A 23,460-nucleotide genomic window follows, 5' to 3' on the forward strand; every position below is an offset into this window, starting at 1 on the left:
CACTCTACCACTTGAGCCACAGCACCACTTCCAGCTTTTTTCTGCTTATGTGGTGCTGAGGAATTGAACCCAGGGCCTCAGGCATACAAGGCAGGCATTCTACCACTGAGCTACCTTCCCAGCCCCCCCTTTTTTTAATCTTTGTGTATGTGTGGGTGGGTGCACACCAGTTTTGAGGTTTAAACTCAGACTCTCACAGTCTTGCTCACTTTTTTTGCCCATAGCTGGTACTCTGCCACAGTTTTGTTTTTGTTTTTTGTTTTGAAAATTGAAGATAAAATCTTTTGGATTTGTCTGCCAAAACTAGCTACAAATCATGATCCACAGATCTTAGCCTCCTAAATAGCTAGGAATACAGGCATAAGCTAGTGGTATTTTGGCCTTGCTTTCATTTTTTTTTAGTAATCAATTTTATATATTTAGAGAAAGATGAGTACCTTATAGATAGAAAAGAGCACTATTAACAGAAGACACAACCCTGAGCCTTCACCAAAGGTTGCTGGTGGAACATAGACACCTTAAGAATAGAGTGATAGCAATGAGAACTAGAAATGTGCTGCCCCCAAACACAGATTAAAATTGTTTTTTGTCTGGTGCCAGTGGCTCATCTGTAATCCCAGATAATCAGGAGGCTGAGATCCAAGGATCAAGCTTTAAAATCAGCCCTGGAAGAAAAGTCTACAGACTCTTATCTCCAGTTAACCACCAGAAAACCAGAAGTGGCACTGTGGCTTAAAGTGGTAGAGTGCTAGCCTTGAGAGAAAAAACTCAGAGACAGTGTACAGGCCCTGAGTTCAAGCCCCAGGACTGACAGAAACAAAAACAAAAAACAAAACTTTTTATGCCTAGTGGAACTCCACATGCAAGCCCCAACCTCAATCTGTTTTCCTGATGGCCTCAACAGACCCTTCTTCCTGCCCTCAAATTTCAGCTCACAATTTCAGTTTCTGACTAGGGTAAACTTAGCTGCTTATACTGCTAGTATTTTTTAATGCTATTCAAATGTTTGCAATGTACGTTTTAGGAATAGTTAAATGAAATATGTTCACAACAAGGGGGAATAAAAAAGGTACCCCCTAGATATATGACAACTAAAATGTGCTATGTGATGTTAGACTGAATCTTGGACCAGAAAAATAGTAGTGATAATAGCCTGGCCCAGGTCTGTTATTGAATTGAATAATAAAAGAAGAATGTGAAAAATGAGATGTTCAGTTAAAACATATTCTGCTGAGCAGCAATCTCTTATCTTCCTACTTAGAAACTCCTGAACCATATATCTTGGGCTAAGTTGTGCAACGGATACGTTTGGTTATGAAATAATGAAAAGATAAAATTGTGACATAATCAGCCAAGAGTTCCCTCACAGATCTCAGTAAGTTAGTGGGTGGGTGTCAGGAACTGGACCATGCATGGCAATCATGGGTTTGGCCACATTTGTTCTTTCAGAAGTGTGAGATACTTGGGAATAGCAGATGCCCCAAGTGAGACCTGTCTCACAGGGAACTAAGATGATTTTGTTTCAAACATGTGTCTTTCCTAACTTCTTCTATAGTTTTCATTCAAGAGTTCTGCTTCCTACACTTATGCAGGGTTTCTCTGCTTTGCTGTTGTTTTGTGTTTGGTGTGTCCCCAAATCCTCTACTGCCAAAGCCTCTACTACCTCTACTACCCCTAGATTTATCCCACCGTCTCTCTGGATTTTTTTTTTTGGGGGGGAGAGCAGGGTTGGTGCTGGTACTGAGGCTTGAACTTAGAGTCTCATACTCTTGCTTGGTATTTTTCAAGGCTGGCATTCTACTACTTGAGTCATACCTCCACTTCATCTTTTTGCTGGTTAATTGGAAATAGATGTCTCAGACTTTCCTACACAGGCTGGCTTCAAAATGAAATACTCAGATTTCAATACTTTGTAGCTAGGATTATAGGTGTGAGGCATGAGTGCCTAGCTACCACAGTCTCTTGTTTTAATAACTATACCTGCAGTTGCTGATCTCTCAGTGATTATAATAGCTTTGTGGTTACATCAAAGATCCCAGCTAGATGTGACCCAAACAACTACATGATTTGACCCTCAACATATTGGTGAGTAACTTCATTAAAGTACTATATTCATCAACAATTAGTTAGGGCAATATACATAGTCTGGATTTCTAGTTTCTCCTCTTAGATCCTCCTGGTTATACAAGGTCCACAGTCCTATGAGGTAAGAGTAGACAGGAAATTTGCCCTGGGACACTTAAGGCTGAATAGTTCCTTCAAGTTGGGATGTTTGTTCTCCATCTGATTCACTTCACGTGTTTTTGAATTTTTTAAATTGTTATTATAAAAGTGCTATACAGAGGGGTTACCAGTTCATAAGTCAGGTAATAAGTAACTTTCTTATTTATTTATTTATTGGTCGGTCTGGGGGGCTAGAACTCTGAGCCTGGGTGCTGTCCCTCAGCTCAAGGCTAGTGCTCTACCACCTGCGCCACAGCAACACTTCCGGCTTGTTCTGTTTATATGGTGCTGAGGAATCAAACCCAGGGCCTCATGCATGTGAGGCAAGCACTGTACCACTGAGCCACCTTCTCAGCCCATAAGTACATTTGTTTTTGGACAATGTCACCCCTTCCTTCATTCTCCTCCAGTTTTTCCTTCCCATCACCATCCAATTTGTATAGTTCATTTTTTAATTTTTCATTTTGTTGGTCGTGGGGCTTGAACTCTGAACCTGGGCACTGTCCCTGAGCTCTTCAGCTCAAGGTGAGGGCTCTACCACTTGATCCACAGTGCCACTTCTGGTTTTCTGGTGGTTTATTGGAGATAAGAGTCTCATGGACTTTCCTGCCTGGGGTTGGCTTTGAACCTCCTGAATAGCTAGGATTACAGGCTTGTGCCACCAGTGCCCAGCTGTACAGTTCATTTTCAACATAGTTTCTACTGAGTACCTCTGATGCATTTGTTCACCCTTTTCCTCCATTTCTTTGCCTTCTTTATTCCATCAAAGACAGATCAATGAACAAACAAGACAAAAGAAAAGAAAAAAAACTCCATTTCCTGGAGTTCATTTTGATAAATATTATTTTACATGATCAAAGGCACTGAGCCTTTGTGTTCCTCCCCTAAAAGTATCCTCCTTTGGTTTCACTGTGTGTGACGGCCTAGAGTCCTGTATAATTTATCATGTATTTTAGATCTGCTTCTGCATAGGAGAGGGAATTTGTGTCGTTTGTCACTGTGGACTTGGCTTACCTCACTTAATGTGATTTGTTCTAGGTCCATCCATTTCCCTGATGACATAGTATTCTTTTCTAATTACACTTCACTTTTTATTTTTGGCCAGTCCTAGGGATTGAACTCTGGGTGTGGGCACTATCCCTGAGCTTCTTTTGCTGAAGGCTAGCACTCTACCACTTGAGCCACAGCACTGCTCCTGGCCTTTTCTGTTTATGTGATTCTGAGGAATAGAACCCAGGGCTTCATGCATGATAGGCAAGCACTCTAGCACTAAACCACATTCCCAGCCCCACTTCACTTTTAATATGATCTCTAGCAGGCTCCAAACTGGACTTACATTAACAACTTCTAGGGCAGTGAGTCTCAATAGTAATGATGATGGCTGAGTCAGACTTTTTTTTTTTTTTTTTTGTTGGTCGAGGGGCTTGCACTCTGGGCCTGAGCACTGTCCCTCAGCTCTTCAGCTCAAGGCTAGGCTCTACCACTTGAGCTACAGCACCACTTCCAGTTTTCTGGTGGTTTATTGGAGATAAAGAGTTTCATGGACTTTCCTGCCAGGGCTGGCTTTGAACCACAATCCTCAGATCTCAGCCTCCTGAGTAGTTAGGATTACAGGCGTGAGCCACCGGCGCCCGGCCCTGAGTCCGACTTCTGCAGCCGTTTGTCTCCTGAATCCTTGGCTGCCTGACCCACCACAGCTGCTGCTGAGGCATCTGCCATCTAAAGCTAACTGTCTGGGGTCTCTGGGTCCTCCAGACACTTCTGAGGAACTATTTGATGAGCTATTTGCATGTTTTTTTTTTCTGGATAACCTGGTCAGTCATTTGATCTGTCCCAGTGGCCATCCAAGACAGGTTGTCTTTAAACCAGTGGTCTGCCCATGACATCCCATTCCATAGCTTCTCCTCCCTTGCCTCCTTTCTCCTTCTCCTTCTGTCATGGACTAGAAATCCCAAGTGAAGGACTTGACATTTTATTCCTGTCAGGTGCTGGTTTCTAGAAGGCTCCAGATGAGGTCATTACTTGATCAACATAATGAAATTGAACTTTCTGATTAGTGAATCTCCTTTCTGTTCCTTATAAGATCATGATGACAAAGATTTAGTGGCCTGTGCTTATTGCCTCTTTTTGTCCTTGCATTTAACAGGCACCTTGCTTTTTTTTTTTTTTAAAGCCTCACATCCCTATTTCCTTGTCAGGCAGGTTTTGTCCTAATAGCTTATCCTATCGATCTGTAAGTTGTGTAGACTGGAATTCTGACTGCAAGGCTTTTTGACTGACTCCTTCCTATCAGCAGGACAGTTATTTGTGAAACTTAAAGAGCATATAGTTTTGCGTTCTATTACTACTTTATTGCAAATAATCTCAAAGTAAGTTCAAAGAGATTACTTCTGTGTGTGTGTTGTGCGCATAAGTGCCGGGGCTTGAACTGGGGGCCTGGGTGCTGTCCTTCTCTTTTCCACTCAAGGCTGGCACTCTACCATTGAGCCACAGCCCCACTTCTAGCTTTTTGGTGGTTAACTGGAGATAAGAGCCTCATGGACTTTGCTGCTGGGGCTGGCTTCCAACCACGATCGCAAAGTTTCCAGCTTCTGAGTAGCTAGGATTGCAGACGTGTGCTCCCAGATTAAAGCGCTACTTTTTATTTGTATCTCTCAACGCCCATGCTACAAGTTTTCCGTTTCTTCAGCCTGACCAGCTAGTGTTCATAACGTTTCTCGATGTTACTCAGAATCATTCTCTCACTTAAACCCACAGACCCATGGCAGCGCTATTCAATGCATAGTTCCAGGCGGCTTGTTAGTTAGATAAATCCTCGGACCCCTATCTGACCTGAGTCAGAAATTTGGAGGGGAGGCTTCCCAGAAACCTGCGAATTCACAGGTCGGCCTAAGTGATGGTAAAATTTAACCTAAGACCCACTGGGTCCGCAGGTAGTTTGCAGCCCACCTCGAAGCAAAGCAATCACTGACACCTCGGTGGCACCGGGTAGGGACCAGCGGGCCGGGCGCACAGCCGGGATCCCCCAGCTAGGCGGGCAGAGGCGGCCGGACAGGGCGGGCCCGAGCTCGCGTCCCCGCCTCCCAAACTTCGGGCCTGCCGCGTCGCGCGGTCCCGCTCCTTCCTTTCCCTCGCTTCCTCCCTTCCTCCTTCCTTCCGCCGGGCGCGATGGAGCCAGGTTCCCGGGCGGCTGCAGCGCTGCTGGCGCTGCTGTGTGCGGGCTGCGCGCTGCGCCCCGCGCGCGCCCAGTACGAGCGCTACAGCTTCCGCAGCTTCCCCCGGGACGAGCTGATGCCGCTCGAGTCGGCCTACCGGCACGCGCTAGACCAGTACGGCGGCGAGCACTGGGCCGAGAGCGTGGGCTACCTGGAGATCAGCCTGCGGCTGCACCGCCTGCTGCGCGACAGCGAGGCCTTCTGCCACCGCAACTGCAGCTCGGCTGCCCAGCCCGAGCCGGCCGCGGGCCTCGCCCGCTACCCGGAGCTGCGCCTCTTCGGGGGCCTGCTGCGCCGCGCGCACTGCCTCAAGCGCTGCAAGCAGGGCCTGCCCGCTTTCCGCCAGTCGCAGCCCAGCCGCCAAGTGCTGGCGGATTTCCAGCGCCGGGAGCCTTACAAGTTCCTGCAGTTCGCCTACTTCAAGGCAAGTCAGCCCCGCCCCACCCTGGCTTCCAGGCCCCGCCCCATACCAGGGCACGCCTCTTCCTCCCCGCCCACCGAGGCCCCGCCCTCGCGAAGGCCGCGCCCCCCTCCCTCGGCCCTAGGCCCCACCCCAAGGCCAGGACTCCTACATCCTTGGCCCATCGAGGCCCCGCCCCTTGGAGGTCCCACCCCTACTAAGCTCACCACCGCCCCTACCCTGAGTCTGTTCTAGACCCCGCCCCGCCTCTGGACTCATTCCCTGGCTCCGCCCCCAAGCCGGGTCCTCTCCGCCTGGGGCGGTGTTACGCTAGCCTCTGGACCCAAGTCTCACCTGGCTCTCTAGATCCTGCCTCTTAAAATCTTCAAGGTAGAAATGAAAATCCCCTCTTGTTCTAAGGTTAAAAAGTAGATAGGTGTACAGGACACTGCCGTGTCTGGAGCCCAACAAAGAGCCTCTGATCCACGTTGCCTGTCGTTTGAGATCTTTTTTGTAACATACCATTTAAATTGTCTTTCTCAGAGGAGTTGGGACTTTGGATAATAAAGCTTAGAGGATTGCAGGCGTCTGCAGGTTTGGAAGAGTCAGAAGTGTATCTTTAGGCCAAGGCGTGGTAGGAACTCAGGACACATTCCAAATAGGGAGCAGGCAAGCTGCTCTGTGTGCTTGCTTGCCAGATTTTTGGCTACTGGTACACCCTTCTGCAGTAAATTTTGCCTTGCTGGTACAGTTTTTTATTTTCCTGTCTATAGTTGTGACTCCAGTAGTTCTTACAGAGCATATTTATAATACACCCCAGGACTAGCACCAAAGAATAACAACAAAATAAAACCAGCAACAACAAAAAGATGTGTTCTCATTAAACTTAACCCAGTTAGCCTCTGGATCTCAACCTCCTCAGTAGCTAGGATTACAGATCAGGCCACCTCACCTGACTAAAAACTCATTCTGAATGTCAAAAGCCAGTTATTTTTATTGCTATATTCATCATATGTCACCAAAAAAACCAAATTGCTAGCACTCTCTTAGATGTACAGAGGTATTCACTGAGACACAATTAACAAACAGATAGATGAATATCTTTTATATTAGCTTTAAGCTTGAGTTTTTTGAATTCCTGGTAGCTGTTTAACATGCCTGATTTTCCCTAATCTATTCTGTCTGAATAAGAGTCTCAGGAACTTTCCTGCGGAGGGCTGCCTCAGGTCCTCAGATCTGATCCTGAGATCAGATCCTCAGATCTCAGCCTCTTGAGTAGATAGGATATAGATACGAGCCATCAGCATCTGGCTAACTTCTGTATTTTGACCTGGCACCAACTTCCCCCAGGCAGAAAAACTTAGTATTGGCTGGCCACTGTTTCAAAAAGCAGAAGAGAAGGGGAACAAACAAGAGTTAACTTTATAAAATGCTAGGTAAAGCCAGGCGCTGGTGGCTTACTTTTGTAATCCTAACTACTTAGGAGGCTGAGCTCTGAGGTTCACTGTTCAAAGCCAGCCTAATTGGAGATAGAAAAGTCCTAACTCCAATTAACCACCAGAAAACTGGAAGTGGTGCTGTGGCTCAAAGTGGTAGTGTGCTTGCCTTGATCTGAAGAGCTCAGAGATAGCACCCAGGCCCAGGCCCAGAGTTCAAGCCCCATGACTGACAAAGAAAAACAGTTAGGTAATTATGTTATGTCGTTGAATCATGGATACTTAGCATTTCCGTTCTTGTCCCAAGAATGCCAGGCACCAGGAATGAAGACACAGTTGGGCCCTCCAAGGATCCAAGTCTAATGGGGGAGATAGACACAATGTTTGAGATTACAGAGTGGTGTAAGAATGGGGAGCCAGGTGCCAGTGGCTCAAGCCTATAATCCTAGCTACTCTGGAGGCTGAGAACTGAGGATCATGGTTCAAAGCCAGCCTAGGTAGGGAAGTCTGTGAGACTTAATCTCCAATTAACTACCAGAAGAGCAGTACCAGAAAACCGGCAGTGGCACTATAGCTCCAAGTGAAGGAGTGCTAGCCTTGAGGAAAAGAGCTCAGGAACAGCATCCAGGCCTAAGTTCAAGCCACACCACCAGAAACAACAACAAATTGGAGAGACAAACCACACAGGTAACAGAAAAGTCTTTTAATTGAGGTTCCCAGCTAGTTGCTCATTCCTATAATCCTAGTTACTCAGGAGGCCGAGATCTGAGAATTGTGCTTCAAAACCAGCTTTGGCAGAATAGTCCAAAGAGACTCTATTTCTAATTAACCAGGAAAAAAATAAAAGCTGAACTGGATGTATGACTCAAGCAATAGAACACCAGCCTTTGAACAACAACATAGAACCGAGGGTTCTATGAGAGATTTGGGAAAATGTATGTCAGGGTTCCAGCAGAGAAGCGGCACTGGTCACTCAGACTGGGAGGGCACTTGGCTGACTAAGGTGGTTGCTTACAAAGGTGTGGGAATGTGGACACCCACAGGAACAGTAGTACCCTAGGGCGGGCATCAGTTGTGAGGGACCAAAGGAGCAAACCTGGAGCAATTACTGGCACCTGGAAGGAGGCACTGTCTGGAGAGGCCAGACAATTGAATCATGAGATCTATGTTGCTGGAAGGGAACCTGGGGGCGAAGTGACCCCACCAGCTGCAGCCCTTACTCATCTCTACTATTTCCTTATTGGAAGCCGGAGGACAAAAGAGTGGGTTGTAAAAGCCCACACAAAGTAGCTTCTGATCACCCAAAATGGCCCCAGGAAAGATAGCCCAGAATAGCTGGGGAAGGGCATGAGGAAGCCCTCCAGTTAGCTTCAGGGGACATACCTTCTGGGGACAAATGCTCCTCAGAATGTCTAGACCAGGTCTTGCTTGGTCCTAGATATAATTGAACCCTTAGCCAGAAACATTGTTTGGGGATATAAAATTAATGAAGGGCTGCTAGAGCGACTGAGAAGACATTTTTTTAATATCTATTTTTTAAGTCACAAAACACCTTTTAATCTTCACAATGATAGTTATCATTATCTTAATCTACATTGCTCATGAAGTCTATGACCTTTAACACCACAACACAACTAATTTTTTTTTTTTTTTTGTCGGCCGTGGGGCTTGAACTCTGGGCTTGGGCGCCGTCCCTGCGCTCTTCAGCTCAAGGCAAGTGCTCTACCGCTTGAGCCACAACGCCACTTGCGGTTTTCTAGTGTTTTCTTGGAGATAAGAGTCTCACGGACTTTCCTGCCCGGGCTGGCTTTGAACCGTGATCCTCAGATCTCAGCCTCCTGAGTAGCTAGGATTACAGGCGTGAGCCCGGCTCACAACTAATTTTTTGGGTACAAATCAGGTGATATGTACATTTCTTTCCCTTTGCTTAGTTATCTGCTTTTCCCTCTTTGAGAAGACATTCTTGTTTAATAAAATGCACTGGTATGGCATCCATGTACGAGCTGGCATCACTCTTCTTTGTACTTAGGCAAACAATCTCCCGAAAGCCATCGCAGCTGCGCACACCTTTCTTCTGAAGCATCCTGATGATGAGATGATGAAGAGGAACATGGCATATTACAAAAGCTTGCCCGGCGCTGAGGATTACATTAAGGACTTGGAAACCAAATCATATGAGGTATATTCAGATTTTACACAGCAGTTAGTAAAATATGCTTGTTAATTGTGTCTCAGTGAATACCTCTGTACATCTAAGAGAGTGCTAGCAATTTGTTTTTTTTGGGTGACATATGATGAATATAGCAATAGAAATAACTGGCTTTTGGCATTCAGAATGAGTTTGTAGTCAGGTGAGGTGGCCTGATCTGTAATCCTAGCTACTGAGGAGGTTGAGATCCAGAGGCTAGCTGGGCTAAGTTTAATGGGAACACATCTTGTTGTTGTTGTGTTTTATTTTGTTGTTGTTCTTTGGTGCTAGTCCTGGGGTGTATTATAAATATGCTCTGTAAGAACCACTGGAGTCACAACTATAGACAGGAAAATAAAAAACTGTACCAACAAGGCAAAATTTACTGCAGAAGGGTGTACCAGTAGCCAAAAATCTGGCAAGCAAGCACACAGAGCAGGCAAGCTGCTTCCTATTTATTCCTAACCAGCAGGCCCTGCCCCTCTGCTCAGATTGGTTGAGCTCTGGTTCACAATCTGCTTGTGATTGGCTACTTTACATAGGGTAAAGTGTATTTACATAAGTAATCCCCAAATATTCCTACATCCTTGACTTTTTTTGTTTTTTGTTTGTCGGTCATGGGGCTTGAACTGTGGGCCTGGGCACTGTCCCTCAGCTCTTCAGCTCAAGGCGAGTGCTCTACCACTTGAGCCACAGTGCCACTTCTGGTTTTCTAGTGGTTTATTGGAGATAAGAGTCTCGGCCTTTCCTTCCCTGGGCTGGCTTTGAACTGCATTCCTCAGAGCTCAGCCTACTGAGTAGCTAGGTTTACAAGCGGGAGCCAAGGGTCCTTGACTATTTTTTGAACTGAGGTGTATTTTAATTCCATCTTGAAAAGAAACTTGTCTTAATTCCTTAACCAGAGCCAAGCTACCTGGCCAAAAGCAGGAACTTTGAAGCCACATACTTTGATAGGAAAATGTTTTCCCACTAGCTTAGGCATTGTCCCTGATCATTTTGTGCTCCAGGCTAATGTTCTACCATTTGAATCACAGCCCCACTTCCAGTTTTGTTTATTTTGGTGGTTGGAGTTGAAAGTCTCTGAGACTAGCCTTCTTGGGCAGGGGTGGGTCACAGCCTGATTGGGTTGTTAAATAGAGTAGGTAATTTATAAACAACAGAAGTTTATTACTCACAGTTCTGGATGCTGGAAGCCCAAGGTACTACAGATTTAGTGTCTGCCCAGGGCAATCTGTTGCAAAGGCTTCACTTTATTGCCACATCCTGTACTTGCAGAAGTGAGTGGAGAGCTCTTTTCTTATCTTTTTTTTTTTTGGTGGGTCGTGGGGCTTGAACTGTGGGCCTGGGCTCTGCCCCTGCGCTCTTCAGCTCAAGGCAAGTGCTCTACCACTTGAACCTCAGCACCACTTCCAGTTTTCTAGTGATTTATTGGAGATAAGAGTCTCATGGAGGGCTGGGAAGGTGGCTCAGTGGTAGAGCGCTTGCCTTGCATGCCTGAGGCCCTGGGTTCGATTCCTCAGCACCACATAAGAAAAAAGAAAAAAGCCAGAAGTGGCACTGTGGCTCAAGTGGTAGAGCGCTAGCCTTGAGCTGAAGAGCTGAGGGACAGCACCCAGGCCCAGAGTTCAGGTCCCACGGCCCGAACCAAAAAAAAAAAATAAAGTCTCAAAGACTTTCCTGCCCGTGCTGGCTTTGAACTGAGATCCTCAGATCTCAGCCTTCTAAGTAGCGAGGATTACAGGGGTGAGCAGATACCCAGCTTTTATTTATTTATTTTTTTGGCCATGGGGCTTGAACTATGGGCCTGGGCGCTGTCCCTCAGCAATTGAGCTCAAGGCTAGCTCCCTACCACTTAAGCCACAGCGCCCACTTCTGGCTTTTTCTGTTTATGTGGTGCTGAGGAATCCAACCCAGGGCCTCATGCATGGGAGGCAAGCACTCTACCACTGAACCACCTTTTTTTTTTTTAAAGTGGTTAATTGGAAATAGTGTCACAGACTTTCCTGCCTGAGCTGGTTTAGAATTGAGATTCTGAGATCTCAGCCTCCTGAGTAGCTAGGATTACAGGCATAAGCCATCAGTGCCCAGTGCTGCCTGACATTTAAACTCCATGTTTTAAATCAGATGTATTTCACTATTAAGTATACAATTCAATAACTTGAGACAACTATAAGCAGATTATTGACTGCCTCCAGGAACAGGATGAACGAGTATTTTAATCCCCTCTGACAAGTTCCCTCCTGTCCCTTGGAAGTTCTGCCTTTGTCCCCGCCCTCACTCCTGGCAGCTTCTGATCTGATCTCTGTCACTTTTCCCTTCATTTGAATTTGATTTTATTATTAGTATCAGCTACTTTTTAAATTGAATGGGATAAGTATAGAAAAATCTAAATCTAAAGCAAGTGGAATAGTGGCTTCTTCGGGCCTGGGGAGAGTAGTTTGGAGATGGTCTTGATTCCTTTATACTTTTTGCTGTTACTCAGGTTTGAACTCGGCTTTGGGCTTGCTAGGCAAGCCACACTTGAGTTATACTTCCAGAATTTTATTTATTAGGCTGAGTATTTTTGGGATAGGGTTTTGCTTTCTAACCAAACCTAGACTGCCTATTTTAGGCTTTCCATCATAGCTGGGATGAAAAGTGAATCTGCCATGTCTAGCTTCTTTTGTTAAGGTAGAGTCTCTTGGGCTTTTCTGGCCAGGCTGGGCTAGGCTAGGAGTATGATCTCCTGATCTCAGCCTCCCATGTAGCTGGAATGACAGGTGTGATCCACCAGCACCTGGCTTTTTGATTCCTTTTGAGGGGATGTGTCTGCCTCCTTTTCCTGCCCAGGATAAGCTTTGTAGGCTTTCTCTGCTTTTCAGACCCTGTTCATCCGAGCAGTGCGAGCATACAATGGTGAGAATTGGAGAACGTCCATCACAGACATGGAGCTGGCGCTTCCTGACTTCTTCAAAACCTTTTATGAATGTCTTGCAGCCTGTGAGGGTTCCAGGGAGATCAAGGACTTCAAGGATTTCTACCTTTCCATAGCAGGTTGGTTGGAGGGTTGGGTCCTGGAGTAGATGTCATGGTTACCGTTGTGAGCGGCTTCCTCAGATGTCTATTTTCTGTCTAGATGCCTACCAGTGTTGTAAGTGGCCTCTCCGGGATTTGTAAGATTAAATATTAATGAGTGGCTAGGGCCGGTGGCTCACACCTATAATCCTAGCTACTCAGGAGGCTGAGATCTGAGGATCATGGTTCAAAGCCAGCCTGGGCAGGAACGTCCGTGAGGCTCTTATCTCCAAGAAACCACTAGAAAACCAGAATTGACATGGTGGCTCAAGCAGTAGAGTGCTCACCTTGAGCTGAAGAGCACAGGGACAGCATCTAGGCCCAGAGTTCAAGCCCCACGACTGGCCAAAAAAAAAAAAATTAATTAATGAGTAACTGGGGGTAATGGACATCAATGTAGATGAGTCCATGGCGTCGCAGAGCCTTCTGGCAAAGCACCTGACAAAACATTCTAGCCCAGGCCTGGGTTTGGTTTTTTGTTTGCCTGTCCTGAGACTTGAACTCAGGGGCCTGGGCACAGTTCCTGAGCTTCATTTGCTCAAGGCCAGTGTTCTACCACTTGAACCACAGCTCCACTTCTGGCTTTTTCCTCCGTTTATGTGGTACTGAGGAATCGAACCTGGGACTTCATGCATGCTAGGCAAGCACTCTACCATTGAGCCACCTCTCCAGCCCAACCTGGGTTCTATCTCCAGCTCCACAAAAAACAAAACAAAACAAAACAAAAAAACAAAAAACAAAGGTGAAACACAAAGTAATGACTGCATGGCTCTGAAATTTTGTGTATGTTTTCAGATCATTATATTGAAGTTCTACAATGCAAAATACAGTGTGAAGAGAACCTCACGCCAGTTATAGGTGGCTATCCGGTGGAGAAATTTGTGGCGACCATGTATCACTATTTGCAGTTTGCTTATTACAAGTGTAAGTAACCTATGGAACTATGGGTAAAGTCTTGAATCCTATGTGGACTTAGCTTTTGCATTGGTAAAGTAGATGTAACAGCCCTTATCTGTGGTAGCTGAGTCCATCAAGTTCATGTTGATTGACAGCTCTGCGGATGTACTATATGTGAAAAGGCAGCAAGGCCCCAGGATTCAGGCGTAGACACTGGAGTTACAATGCTGGATTTGAACTTCAGCTCTGTCACTTTCTAACTTCTCTGTACTTCAGTTTATTTTTCTGCATAATAGAGATAATAGTAGTTACTTCAGATTGTCACAAAGAGTGAGTTCATGGGTATGAAATGCTTGGGGTATTCACACATTGGAGCATAACATCGTGTACTGGGTAAGGTTGTAGTTGTCATTGTCCATTCTTCCCATCATCAGTTTTACTCTGTGTGTGTGTGTGTGTGTGTGTGTGTGTTGGTACTGGGTTTTAAACTCAGAGCTAGAACCCTACTACTTGAGCTATAGCTGTACTAGTTTTTTTTTGTTGTTGTTGTTATTGTAGGTCTTGAATTCAGGGTCTGGTCTCTGTCCCTAAGCTCTTTTGCTCAAGGCTAGCACTCTTACCACTTTGAGTCACAACTCCACTTCTGGTTTTCTGGTGGTTAATTGGAAATAAGAGTCTCATAGAGGGGCTGGAAAGGTGGCCAGTGTTAGAGTGCTTGCCTGGTTTCTGAGGCTGGTTTCAAACTGTGATCCTCAGATCTCAACCTCCTGAGTAGCTAGAATTATAGTCATGAGCCATCAGCGCCTGGCTGCCTTCCCTGTTTCCCTGTTTTGAACTCTCTCTCTCTCTCTCTTTTGTTGGTCATGGGGCTTGAATTCAGGTCCAGGGTGCTGTCCCTGGGCATTTACACTCAAGGCTAGCAATTTACCACTTTGAGTGGTAAATTGGAAATAAGAGACTCATGGACTTTACTGCTTGAGCTGGCTTTGAACTGTGATCCTCAGATTTCAGCCTCCTGAGTAGCTAGAATTACAGGCGTGAGCCATTGGTGCCTGATTCTTTTTTTTTTTCTTCTTCTTTCTTTTTTTTTTTTGGGTCCAGTCGTGGGGCCTGAACTCTGGGCCTGGGCACTGTCCCTCAGCTCTTCAGCTCAAGGCTAGTTCTCTACCACTTGAGCCACAGTGCCACTTCCGGCTTTTTTTCTTTTTGCTTATGTGGTGCTGAGGAATCGAACCCAGCACCTCATGCATGCAAGGCAAGCACTCTACCACTGAGCCACCTTCCCAGCCCCTCTTTTTTTTTATTTTTTATTTTTTTTATTTTATTTGTGAAAATACTGTACAGAGGGGTTACAATTGCATGGGCAGGATAATGCGTACATTTCTTACCAAGCATTGCAGCCTCCTCCTTTGTTTACCCTTCACATCACTTCCCAGCCTCCCCCCTCCCCCCCTCTTTTTTTTTTTAATGGTTATTATACTTAAAAAAATTATCTTTGGGGCTGGGAAGGTAGCTCAGTGATAGAGTGCTTGCCTGGCATGCATGAGGCCCTAGGTTCGATTCCTCAGCATCACATAGGCAGAAAAAGCCAAAAGTGGCGCTGTAGCTCAAGTGGTAGAGCATTAGCCTTGAGGTGAAGAGAGAGGGACAGTGCCCAGACCCAGAGTTCAGGCTCCACGACTGACCAAAAAAAAAAAAAATCTTTAAGTGGTTGTACAAAGGAGGTGCCATATTATAAAGCATACAGTGCATCTTGATCAACATCACTCCAACGTTCTCACCCACCCCTTCCCTTCTTTTTTTTTTTTTTTTGCCAGTCCTGGGGCTTGAACTCAGGGCCTGGGCACTGTCCCTGAACTGCTTTTGCTCAAGGCTAGCACTCTACCACTTGAGTTACAGCACCATTTCTGGCTTTTTCTGAGTAGTTTATTGGAGATAAAAAATCTCACAGTCTCCTGTTCTGCTGGCTTTGAACCGCAATCCTCAGATCCCAGTCTCCTGAGTAGCTAGGATTATAGGTGTGAGCCACCAGTACCCAGCCTTTTCTTAATTTTGTGGTATAGCTAATGAATTCTTGACTATGTCCTACCCCCCACCCGCCATCGTTCATCTACCCTTCTTCCCATGGCCCCATCAGTCCTCTTGGATATACCCATTTCTTGGCGTTGATTTTGTTGGGCTTTGACCTGGTCTTTCCAAAAGATAAACTACTTGAGCTCTCTATAGTCTACTATTTCGGTTAATTCATTTGTGACCACTTGCATATGGCCTATCTCAGTGTGTTCTAGATTTATAGGTACATTCATTCTGTCTATCACAAATGAAGGAAACCATGTCACCTTTGTTTCTCTGGGTCTGGCTTAGTTCTCTTAATATAATTTTTTTCCCAAGTCTTTCCATTTCCTTACTAATGGTATAATACCATTCTTTCTAATAGATGAGCAAAATTTCACTATGTATATATTCATTCCATATTTTCTTGATCCATTCATCTGTGGAGGGACATCTAGGCTGATTCCCTATCTTGGAACTCCTTTTAGATTTGTACCATACTAAATTTCCTTTCTGTCTTTCTTTCTTTCTTTTTTTCTTTCTTTCTTTCTTTCTTTCCCAGTCCTGGGGCTTGAACTCAGGGCCTGGGCACTGTCCCTGAACTTCTTTTGCTCAAGACTAGCACTCTACTACTTGAGCCACAGCACCACTTCTGGCTTTTTCTGTTTATGTGGTACTGAGGAATCAAACCCAGGGCTTCATGCATGCTAGGCAAGCACTCTACCACTAAGCCATAGTCTTAGCTCCCATACTAAATTTCTTGAGGGCAGGTGTTAACTGTGTTTCAATTTGAAACCTTCCTTAGGATTTTAGGTTGTTATTATAGGAAACAGCCACTGGGTGGCAAAATACACCCATTCCCAAGGCTAATTACTTTTGCCAACCAGAGTTTTGGCAGAAATATTCCTCTCTTGTAAATTGTAAATTGGGGAGGAACATGCCAGAATAAATACCTCAAATGTTCTGACAGTGATATGGGTGGGGTAATCCTAATAGGGAGGCTGGAAGAATATCCCCAGTACCCAGGAGACAACATGACTAAGTGACCTCAAAGGTACCATCCTTTCTGAGGGCAGCTCAGGTCACCAGAGCCTGAGATGGCATCTGGGCATGCCTGCCAAGCATCTGCCTAACAAGTATCTTCTATTGCCCCCCCCCCTCAGTACTGGGGGTTGAACTCAGGTTCTCAGACTTTTTCAATCAAGGCTGACACTCTACCACTTGAGCTATGCCTCCACTTCTGATATTTTGCTGGTTATTTGGAGATAAGAATCTTTTAGAGGAGCTGGGAAGGTGGCGTACTGGTAGAGCACTTGCCTTGCATGCATGAGGCCCTGGGTTCCATTCCTCAGCACCACATAAGCAGAAAAAGCTGGAAGTGATGTTGTGGCTCAAGTGCTAGAGAGCTAGCCTTGAGCTGAAGAGCTGAGGGATGGCGCCCAGGCCCAGAGTTCAGGCCCCACGACTGAACAAAAACAAAAAAGAATCTCTTGGATTTATGTGCCTGTACTGCCTTTGAAACCTCAATTCTTAGATATCAGCCTGCTGGGTAGCCAGTTAGGATTACAGGTGAGGCCACTGGTGCCTTGTTCTTCCATGCTTCCAACTGGCCAGGGAGACTGCCCTGATTCTTATGGCTCATGGGGAGTGGAGCTGTTCCATGATCTTTTTCTCTAGGAAGCAGAGCTTGCAGGAAGTGTGGCTGGAGGGAAGCAGTTGGAGGACAGGACTCATTTCCCCATTCTATTCTCTCCCGGTTCTAGTGAATGACCTCAAGAACGCTGCCCCCTGTGCTGTTAGCTACCTACTCTTCGACCAGAATGATAAGGTCATGCAGCAGAACCTGGTGTACTACCAGTACCACAGGGACAAATGGGGCCTTTCTGATGAGCATTTCCAGCCCAGACCGGTGAGTGCCAGTGCTCAGAATCTCATAGTCCCTCTCTCCCTTCATCCCTCATCTTCCTTTAAGGAAACTTCTTTCCCCTAAAGCAAAAGGGCTAGTTCAGAAATAAAGCAATTGCATTAAATTTTTTTGGACATTTTACTGCTTTAAAAAAATTCTAACTCTGTACACATTCTACAAATGTCAAACATTATAAAACTATCTTATCTAGAAAATGAAATTCTCAAGCCAGGTGCTGGTGGCTCACACCTATAATCCTAGCGACTCAAGAGGCTGAGATCTGAGGTTCATAGTTTTATGCCAGCCTATGCAGTAATGTCCATGAGATTCTTATCTGTAATTAACCACCCAACAAATCTAGAAGTGGAGCTGTGGCTTAAGTGGTAGAGTGCCAACCTTGAGCACTAGCTCTGTTCAAACGCCAGTAACAGCACCAAAAACAGAAAACAAAACAAAACAAAAACATTATGAGAGAGATTTTCTCACAACTCTACAGATTCTCTACTTAGTAAAACTGTCTGGTAGCTGTACATTTTCTCACAAAGCCTGAATTTATTTATTTATTTTTCACAAAAGCTGGATCTACTTCCCGTACTGTGAATATTTTTCCATGTCCCATTCATGTAATTACTTTTTGTTCCTTTTCTTTCTTTTTTTTTGGGTGCGGTTGTGGGGCCTGAACTCTGGATCTGGGTACTGTCCCTCAGCTCTTCAGCTCAAGGCTAGTGCTCTACCACTTGAGTCACAGCGCCACTTCCAGCTTTTTTCTTTTTGCTTATGTGGTGCTGAGGAATCGAACCCAGGGCCTCAGGCATGCAAGGCAAGCGCTCTACCACTGAGCCACCTTCCCAGCCCTTTTTGTTCCTTTTCAATAGCACCATGTAGGTCTTTTGTGACTGGACCATCTTTTAATTTCCTGGTGGACCAACTTTGAGTTGTTGTCAGGGAACTTCCCAAAAGTGTTTTCAGTGGGTCTTTGTATTTTCAACACAATTTCTGTATGCTATCTTGCTTCATCATAAATTCATCTTTAATGCCTCTCCTATTTGTTGTTTATTTGTCTGTTTATTATTATTCTGGGGCTTGAACTTAAGACTTTATGCTTACTTGCTTTGCTTACAAGGCTAGAGCTCTACCACTTAAACTATACCTCCAGCCCAACATTTTGCTAGTTACTTGGAGATAGAATCTCATGAACTTTTCTGACCAGGCTGGCTTTGAACTGCAGTCCTCAGATCCTAGCCTCCTAAATAACTAGGATTACAGTGCCTGGCTCATTTGCTATATTTTATTTTATTTATTTATCTATGTATTTATATATATTTATTTATTTATTATTTTTTTGCCAGTCCTGGGGCTTGAGCTCAGAGCCTGGGCACTGTCCCTGAGGTTCTTGTGCTCAAGGCTAGTATTCTTCAACTTAAGCCACAGTGTGACTTCAGCTTTTTCTGTTTATATAGTACTAAGGAATTGAATCCGGGACTTCATGCATGTTAGGCAAGCACTCTACCACAAAGCTACATTCCCAGCCCTTATTTTATATTTTTTGTGTTAGTACTAGAGCTTAAACTCAGGGCCTAGGCACTGTCTTTTAGCTTTTTCACTCAAGGCTGCTGCTCTACCACTTGAGCCACACCTCCATATCCAGGTTTTTGCTACTTAATTGGAGATGAGTCTCACAGACTTTCTTGCCCTGTTTGGCTTCTAACTATGATCCTTAGATCTCAATCTCCTGACCAGTGTCCAGTATTATGTACTAATTTTAAATTGAGATATAATTTATATGCCATAGAATTTCTTTATTTTTATTTTTTGGCCAGTCCTGGGGCTTGAACTCAGGGCCTGGGCACTGTCCCTGAGCTTCTTTTGCTCAAGGCTAGCACTCTACCACTTGAACTAGAGTGCTACTTCCAGTTTTTTCTGTTTATGTGTTACTGAGGAATCGAACCCACGGCTTCATGCATGCTAGGCAAGCACTCTACCACTAAGCCACCTTTGCAGCTCACCATAAAAATTTTAATATGTATAAATCAGTAGTTTAGAATGTTCACAGTTGTGTAACCCCTCCCACCATTGGGAGGAGTTCCATTATCCCATACTCTGTCCACACCCCCCTCCCCTCCACCAGCTCTAACATTAAAGGCTGGCTATCTAAGCAGTTCTGTTTGTGTCTGAACAGGAAGCAGTTCAGTTCTTTAACGTGACTACACTCCAGAAAGAGCTGTATGACTTCGCTAAGGAAAATATAATGGATGATGATGAGGTAAGCTTCCATGCTTAGCACACGTCTGCTGAGAGAAACTATTACTCACATCTTTGCTAACGTCACTTGAAGGCTGAATTGTCCCTGAAATAAGAAACAGAAGGGAGCCTTGAGAAAGACACTTGCTATGGGTGTTTTAATGAAAGCCAGATCCCTGCTATGGAAAATCACAGCTTTCTAGGAAGCCCAGCTGAAGTGTCATATTTCCTGCTGGCCAAGTGTATTGGGAGTGATGGTCTAGAAATCCACAGGAGTCACCCAGCAACCCTGGGGCTTTCATTTAGGGCTTGAATTAGGGCCTTGCACTCTGGTTTGGCTTTTTTACCGATGGTTGGTGCTCTAACATTTAAGTCACACCTCCACTGGGCTCCAGTGGCTCACCCCTGTAATCCTAGCTACTCAAGAGGTTGATATTTAAGGATCACAGTTCAAAGCCAGCCTGGACAGGAAAGTCCATGAGACTCTTTTTTTTTTTTTTGATTGGTTGTGGGGCCTGAACTCTGGGCCTGGGCGCTGTCCTTCAGGTCTTCAGCTCAAGGCTAGCACTCTACCACTTGAGCCACAGCACCACTTCTGGCTTTTTCTGCTTATGTGGTGCTGAGGAATTGAATCCAGTGCCTCATGCATGCAAGGCAAGTGCTCTAACACTGAGCCACCTTCCCAGACACCCCCGCTACCCCCCGACACTTATCTCCAATTAACCACCAGAAAACTGGAAATGATGCTATGGCTTAAGTGGTAGATTGCTCACCTTGAGCTGAAGAGCTCAAGGACAGCATCCAGGCTCAGAGTTCAAGCCCAATGACAAAAAAAAAGAAAAAAAAAAGTCACACTCCCACTTTGGATTGGGTCTCTAAAGCTGAGCCTGTTAGAGTCATTGGGATACTGTGGGAGCCAGTCTCCGAAGGAAGCAATGCTGGCTCCATATGTACAAAGTTAGCTGCCACAGTTTGGGAAGTGTGATCTGATGGTTGTGGAAGGAAGGGGACAGATACGGATAGGAGAGATTTGCCAGTGGATGGAGAGAGAGGACGGGATGTAGAAATGCCCACACAGGGGCACCAGATAGAGAGGCTGGACTGTCTACTTCATATAGGCCATTTATAGGGTGTCATACATATAACACTGAGTTCAGACTGGCACCAGTGGCTCACACCTGTAGTCCCAGTTACTCAATAGGCTGAGATCTGAGGATCATGGTTTAAAACCAGCCCCGGTGGGAAAGTCTGTGAGGCCCTTTTTTTTTTTTTTTTGTCGGTTGTGGTGCTTAAACTCTGGGCCTGGGTGCTGTCCCTCAGCTCTACAGCTCAAGGCTAGCCGTCTACCACTTGAGCCACAGCGCCACTTTCAGTTTTCTGGTGGTTTATTGGAGATAAGAGACTCACAGACGTTCTGCCTGGGCTGGCTTTGAACTGTAATCCTCAGATCTCAGCTTCCTGAGTAGCTAGGATTACAGGTGTGAGCCACCAACACCCAGCTGTGAGACTCTTATCTCCAATAAACTACCCAAAAGCTGGAAGTGGAGCTATGGCTCAAGTGGTAAGAGTGTTAGCCTTGAGAAAAAAAAAAAAAAGCTAAGGAAACAGAGCACAGGTCCTGAGTTCAAGCCCTAACACTGGCATAAAACAAAACGAAGCAAAACAATCAAACAAAACCACTGAGTTCACATGGAGAATCTGAGCTCCCATCCTCAGGGAGAAAGAAATCAGGTCCTTTGGGCCAAGTCAGTAGAGAACACATGCTTCAGCCCAAGCAGGGAGCCACCAGTGACCTCTTGGGAACATCTGCCTGGTAGCCGAAGTGGACCTACCCAACAGAGATGTTGCCTTATCTCTCGCAGGGAGAAGTTGTGGAATATGTGGATGATCTCTTGGACTTAGAGGAGACTGCCTAATCCCCAGGAGCCAGAGACTGCTCTACAGTGTTCAGGAAATGTTCTCTATCCTCCTTTTCCGAAGAGCCCTGGTGCTGATACCTCAAAGACTTCTCTTTAAATAGTGTAAGGGAAGCCCCCATCTCTTCCAGTATGAGTAACCAGGGGTGGGCCTGGCCTCCCTGGGTTCATATTGGTCTCCCCCTCTTCATATCCATCTTTCCATCTTCACATCTGTCTCATGTTCACACCTGTCCTCTGTTTACACCTTCTCTCATGTCCGTACATTCCTTTCTCACTACTGTGGTAGGAAAGATGGTCTTCATGGTTTGTTCCCCTCCTCCCCACTGAGAAAAATCAGTATTATTTTTTAAATAAGGAAAAAAATACTTTTCAAAGATGGCAATTGTGAAATCCTCCTTGGGTCTCTTTGCTTTTCCAGATTTTAATCTCCTTTTGCTCATCCTTGAAAGATGGCAGAAGACAAAGGGTGAAAGTTCTCCACGCCTTGTGATGATCTTTGCTGTGTCAACCTGTACTACTTTATTTTATTTTTTTGGTGCTAGTTCTGGGGTTTGAACTCGAGGGCCTCAAGCACTCACTTAGCTTTCTCATTCAAAGCTGGTTCTCCACCATTTGAACCACATCTGCATTTCTGGCTTTTTGCCAGTTAATTGGAGATAAAAGTCTCATAGACTTTTTTTTTTTTTTTGCCAGTTGTGGGGCCTGAACTCTGGGCCTGGGCGCTGTCCCTCAGCAATTTAGCTCAAGGCTAGCACCCTACCACTTGAGCCACAGTGCCACTTCTGGATTTTTTTGTTTTGTTTTGTTTTTTACTTATGTGGTGCTGAGGAATCAAACTCAGGGCCTCATGCATGCAAGGCAAGCACTCTACCACTGAGCCACCTTCCCAGCCTCTCATAGACTTTTTTGCCCAGGGCTGGCTTTGAGCCATGATACTTAAATCTCAGCCTCCTGAGTAGTTATTATAGTCATGAGCCACCATCACCTGGCAAACCTGCACTACTTTTTTCCCCAGTGACAGGCACACTGAATAGATGTGTTAAATATAGTACTATAGCTTTGGCCTAACTCTGAAAGTCTTGCAAAGGTTGTCCAATCTCATTTAAGAACAATACTCAAGCCAGGTGCCAGTGGCTCACGCCTGTAATCCTAGCTACTCAGGAGGCTCAGATCTGACGATCACAGTTCAAAGCCAGCCCAGGCAGGAAAGTCTGTGAGACTCTTATCTCCAATAAACCACTAGAAAACCAGAAGTGGCACTGTGGCTCAACCGGTAGAGCGCTCGCCTTGAGCTGAAGAGCACAGGGACAGCGCCCAAGCCCAGAGTTCCAGTCCCATGACCGACAAAAAAAAAAAAAAAAAGAACAATACTCAGATAAGTCTTGAATTAGAAATGAAAGAAAGGCCGGGGCTAATGGCTTACATCTATAATTCTAGCTACTTAAGAGGCTGAGATCTGAGGATTATGCTTTGAAGCCAACCCAAGCAAAAAAGTTTGTGAGACTCTTATCTCCAGTCAACCACCAGAAAAGCCAAAAGTGGAGGGAGGCATGATTCTATAGGTAGAGCACCAATCTTGAGCAAAAAAAGCTAAAGAACAGGTATCACACACACAGAAAAGGAAGAAAGCCAAGGGAATCTAGTTTTATTCATTTTTTCAGTAAATGTTGAGTGTGTTCTGTGCCTGGCATTGGTCTAGACACTAGATATACTTCACAGAATAAAACAAATACTTCATAGAATAAAATAAAATTCCTGCCCTCACAGAGCTTACATTCTTCTTTTGTTGCTGTTGGTTATGGGGCTTGAACTCAGGGCCTGGGCGCTGTTCCTGAGCTCTTTTGCTCAACGCTAGTGCTCTACCACTTTGAGTCACAGCTCTGCTTCTAGTTTTTTGGTGGTTAGTTGGAGATAAGAGTCTCACTTTCC

At 45.3% G+C, this 23,460-nt stretch overlaps 1 protein-coding gene across 2 annotated transcripts; it reads left to right on the forward strand.

Moving 5' to 3' along the window:
- Window positions 1–5,321: 5,321 nt before the first annotated feature.
- Crtap (cartilage associated protein) lies at window positions 5,322–22,027 on the forward strand. Of its 2 annotated transcripts, none has more exons than XM_013028492.1 (7): window positions 5,322–5,862; window positions 9,304–9,453; window positions 12,324–12,495; window positions 13,312–13,440; window positions 17,229–17,374; window positions 19,551–19,634; window positions 21,475–22,027. In XM_013028492.1, exons 1-7 carry the CDS (start codon window positions 5,392–5,394, stop codon window positions 21,526–21,528), a joined length of 1,206 nt encoding a protein of 401 aa, XP_012883946.1. In that variant the 5' UTR covers window positions 5,322–5,391; the 3' UTR covers window positions 21,529–22,027. The 2 variants fall into 2 exon arrangements, with proteins under 2 accessions (XP_012883946.1, XP_012883945.1); XM_013028491.1 differs by having other exon boundaries at window positions 5,379–5,862; window positions 12,306–12,495.
- The last annotated feature ends 1,433 nt before the right edge of the window (window positions 22,028–23,460 follow it).

This window comes from Dipodomys ordii, unplaced genomic scaffold (genome assembly GCF_000151885.1).
Source record: "Dipodomys ordii isolate 6190 unplaced genomic scaffold, Dord_2.0 Scaffold110, whole genome shotgun sequence".
In the NCBI taxonomy this organism is placed as follows: domain Eukaryota; kingdom Metazoa; phylum Chordata; class Mammalia; order Rodentia; family Heteromyidae; genus Dipodomys; species Dipodomys ordii.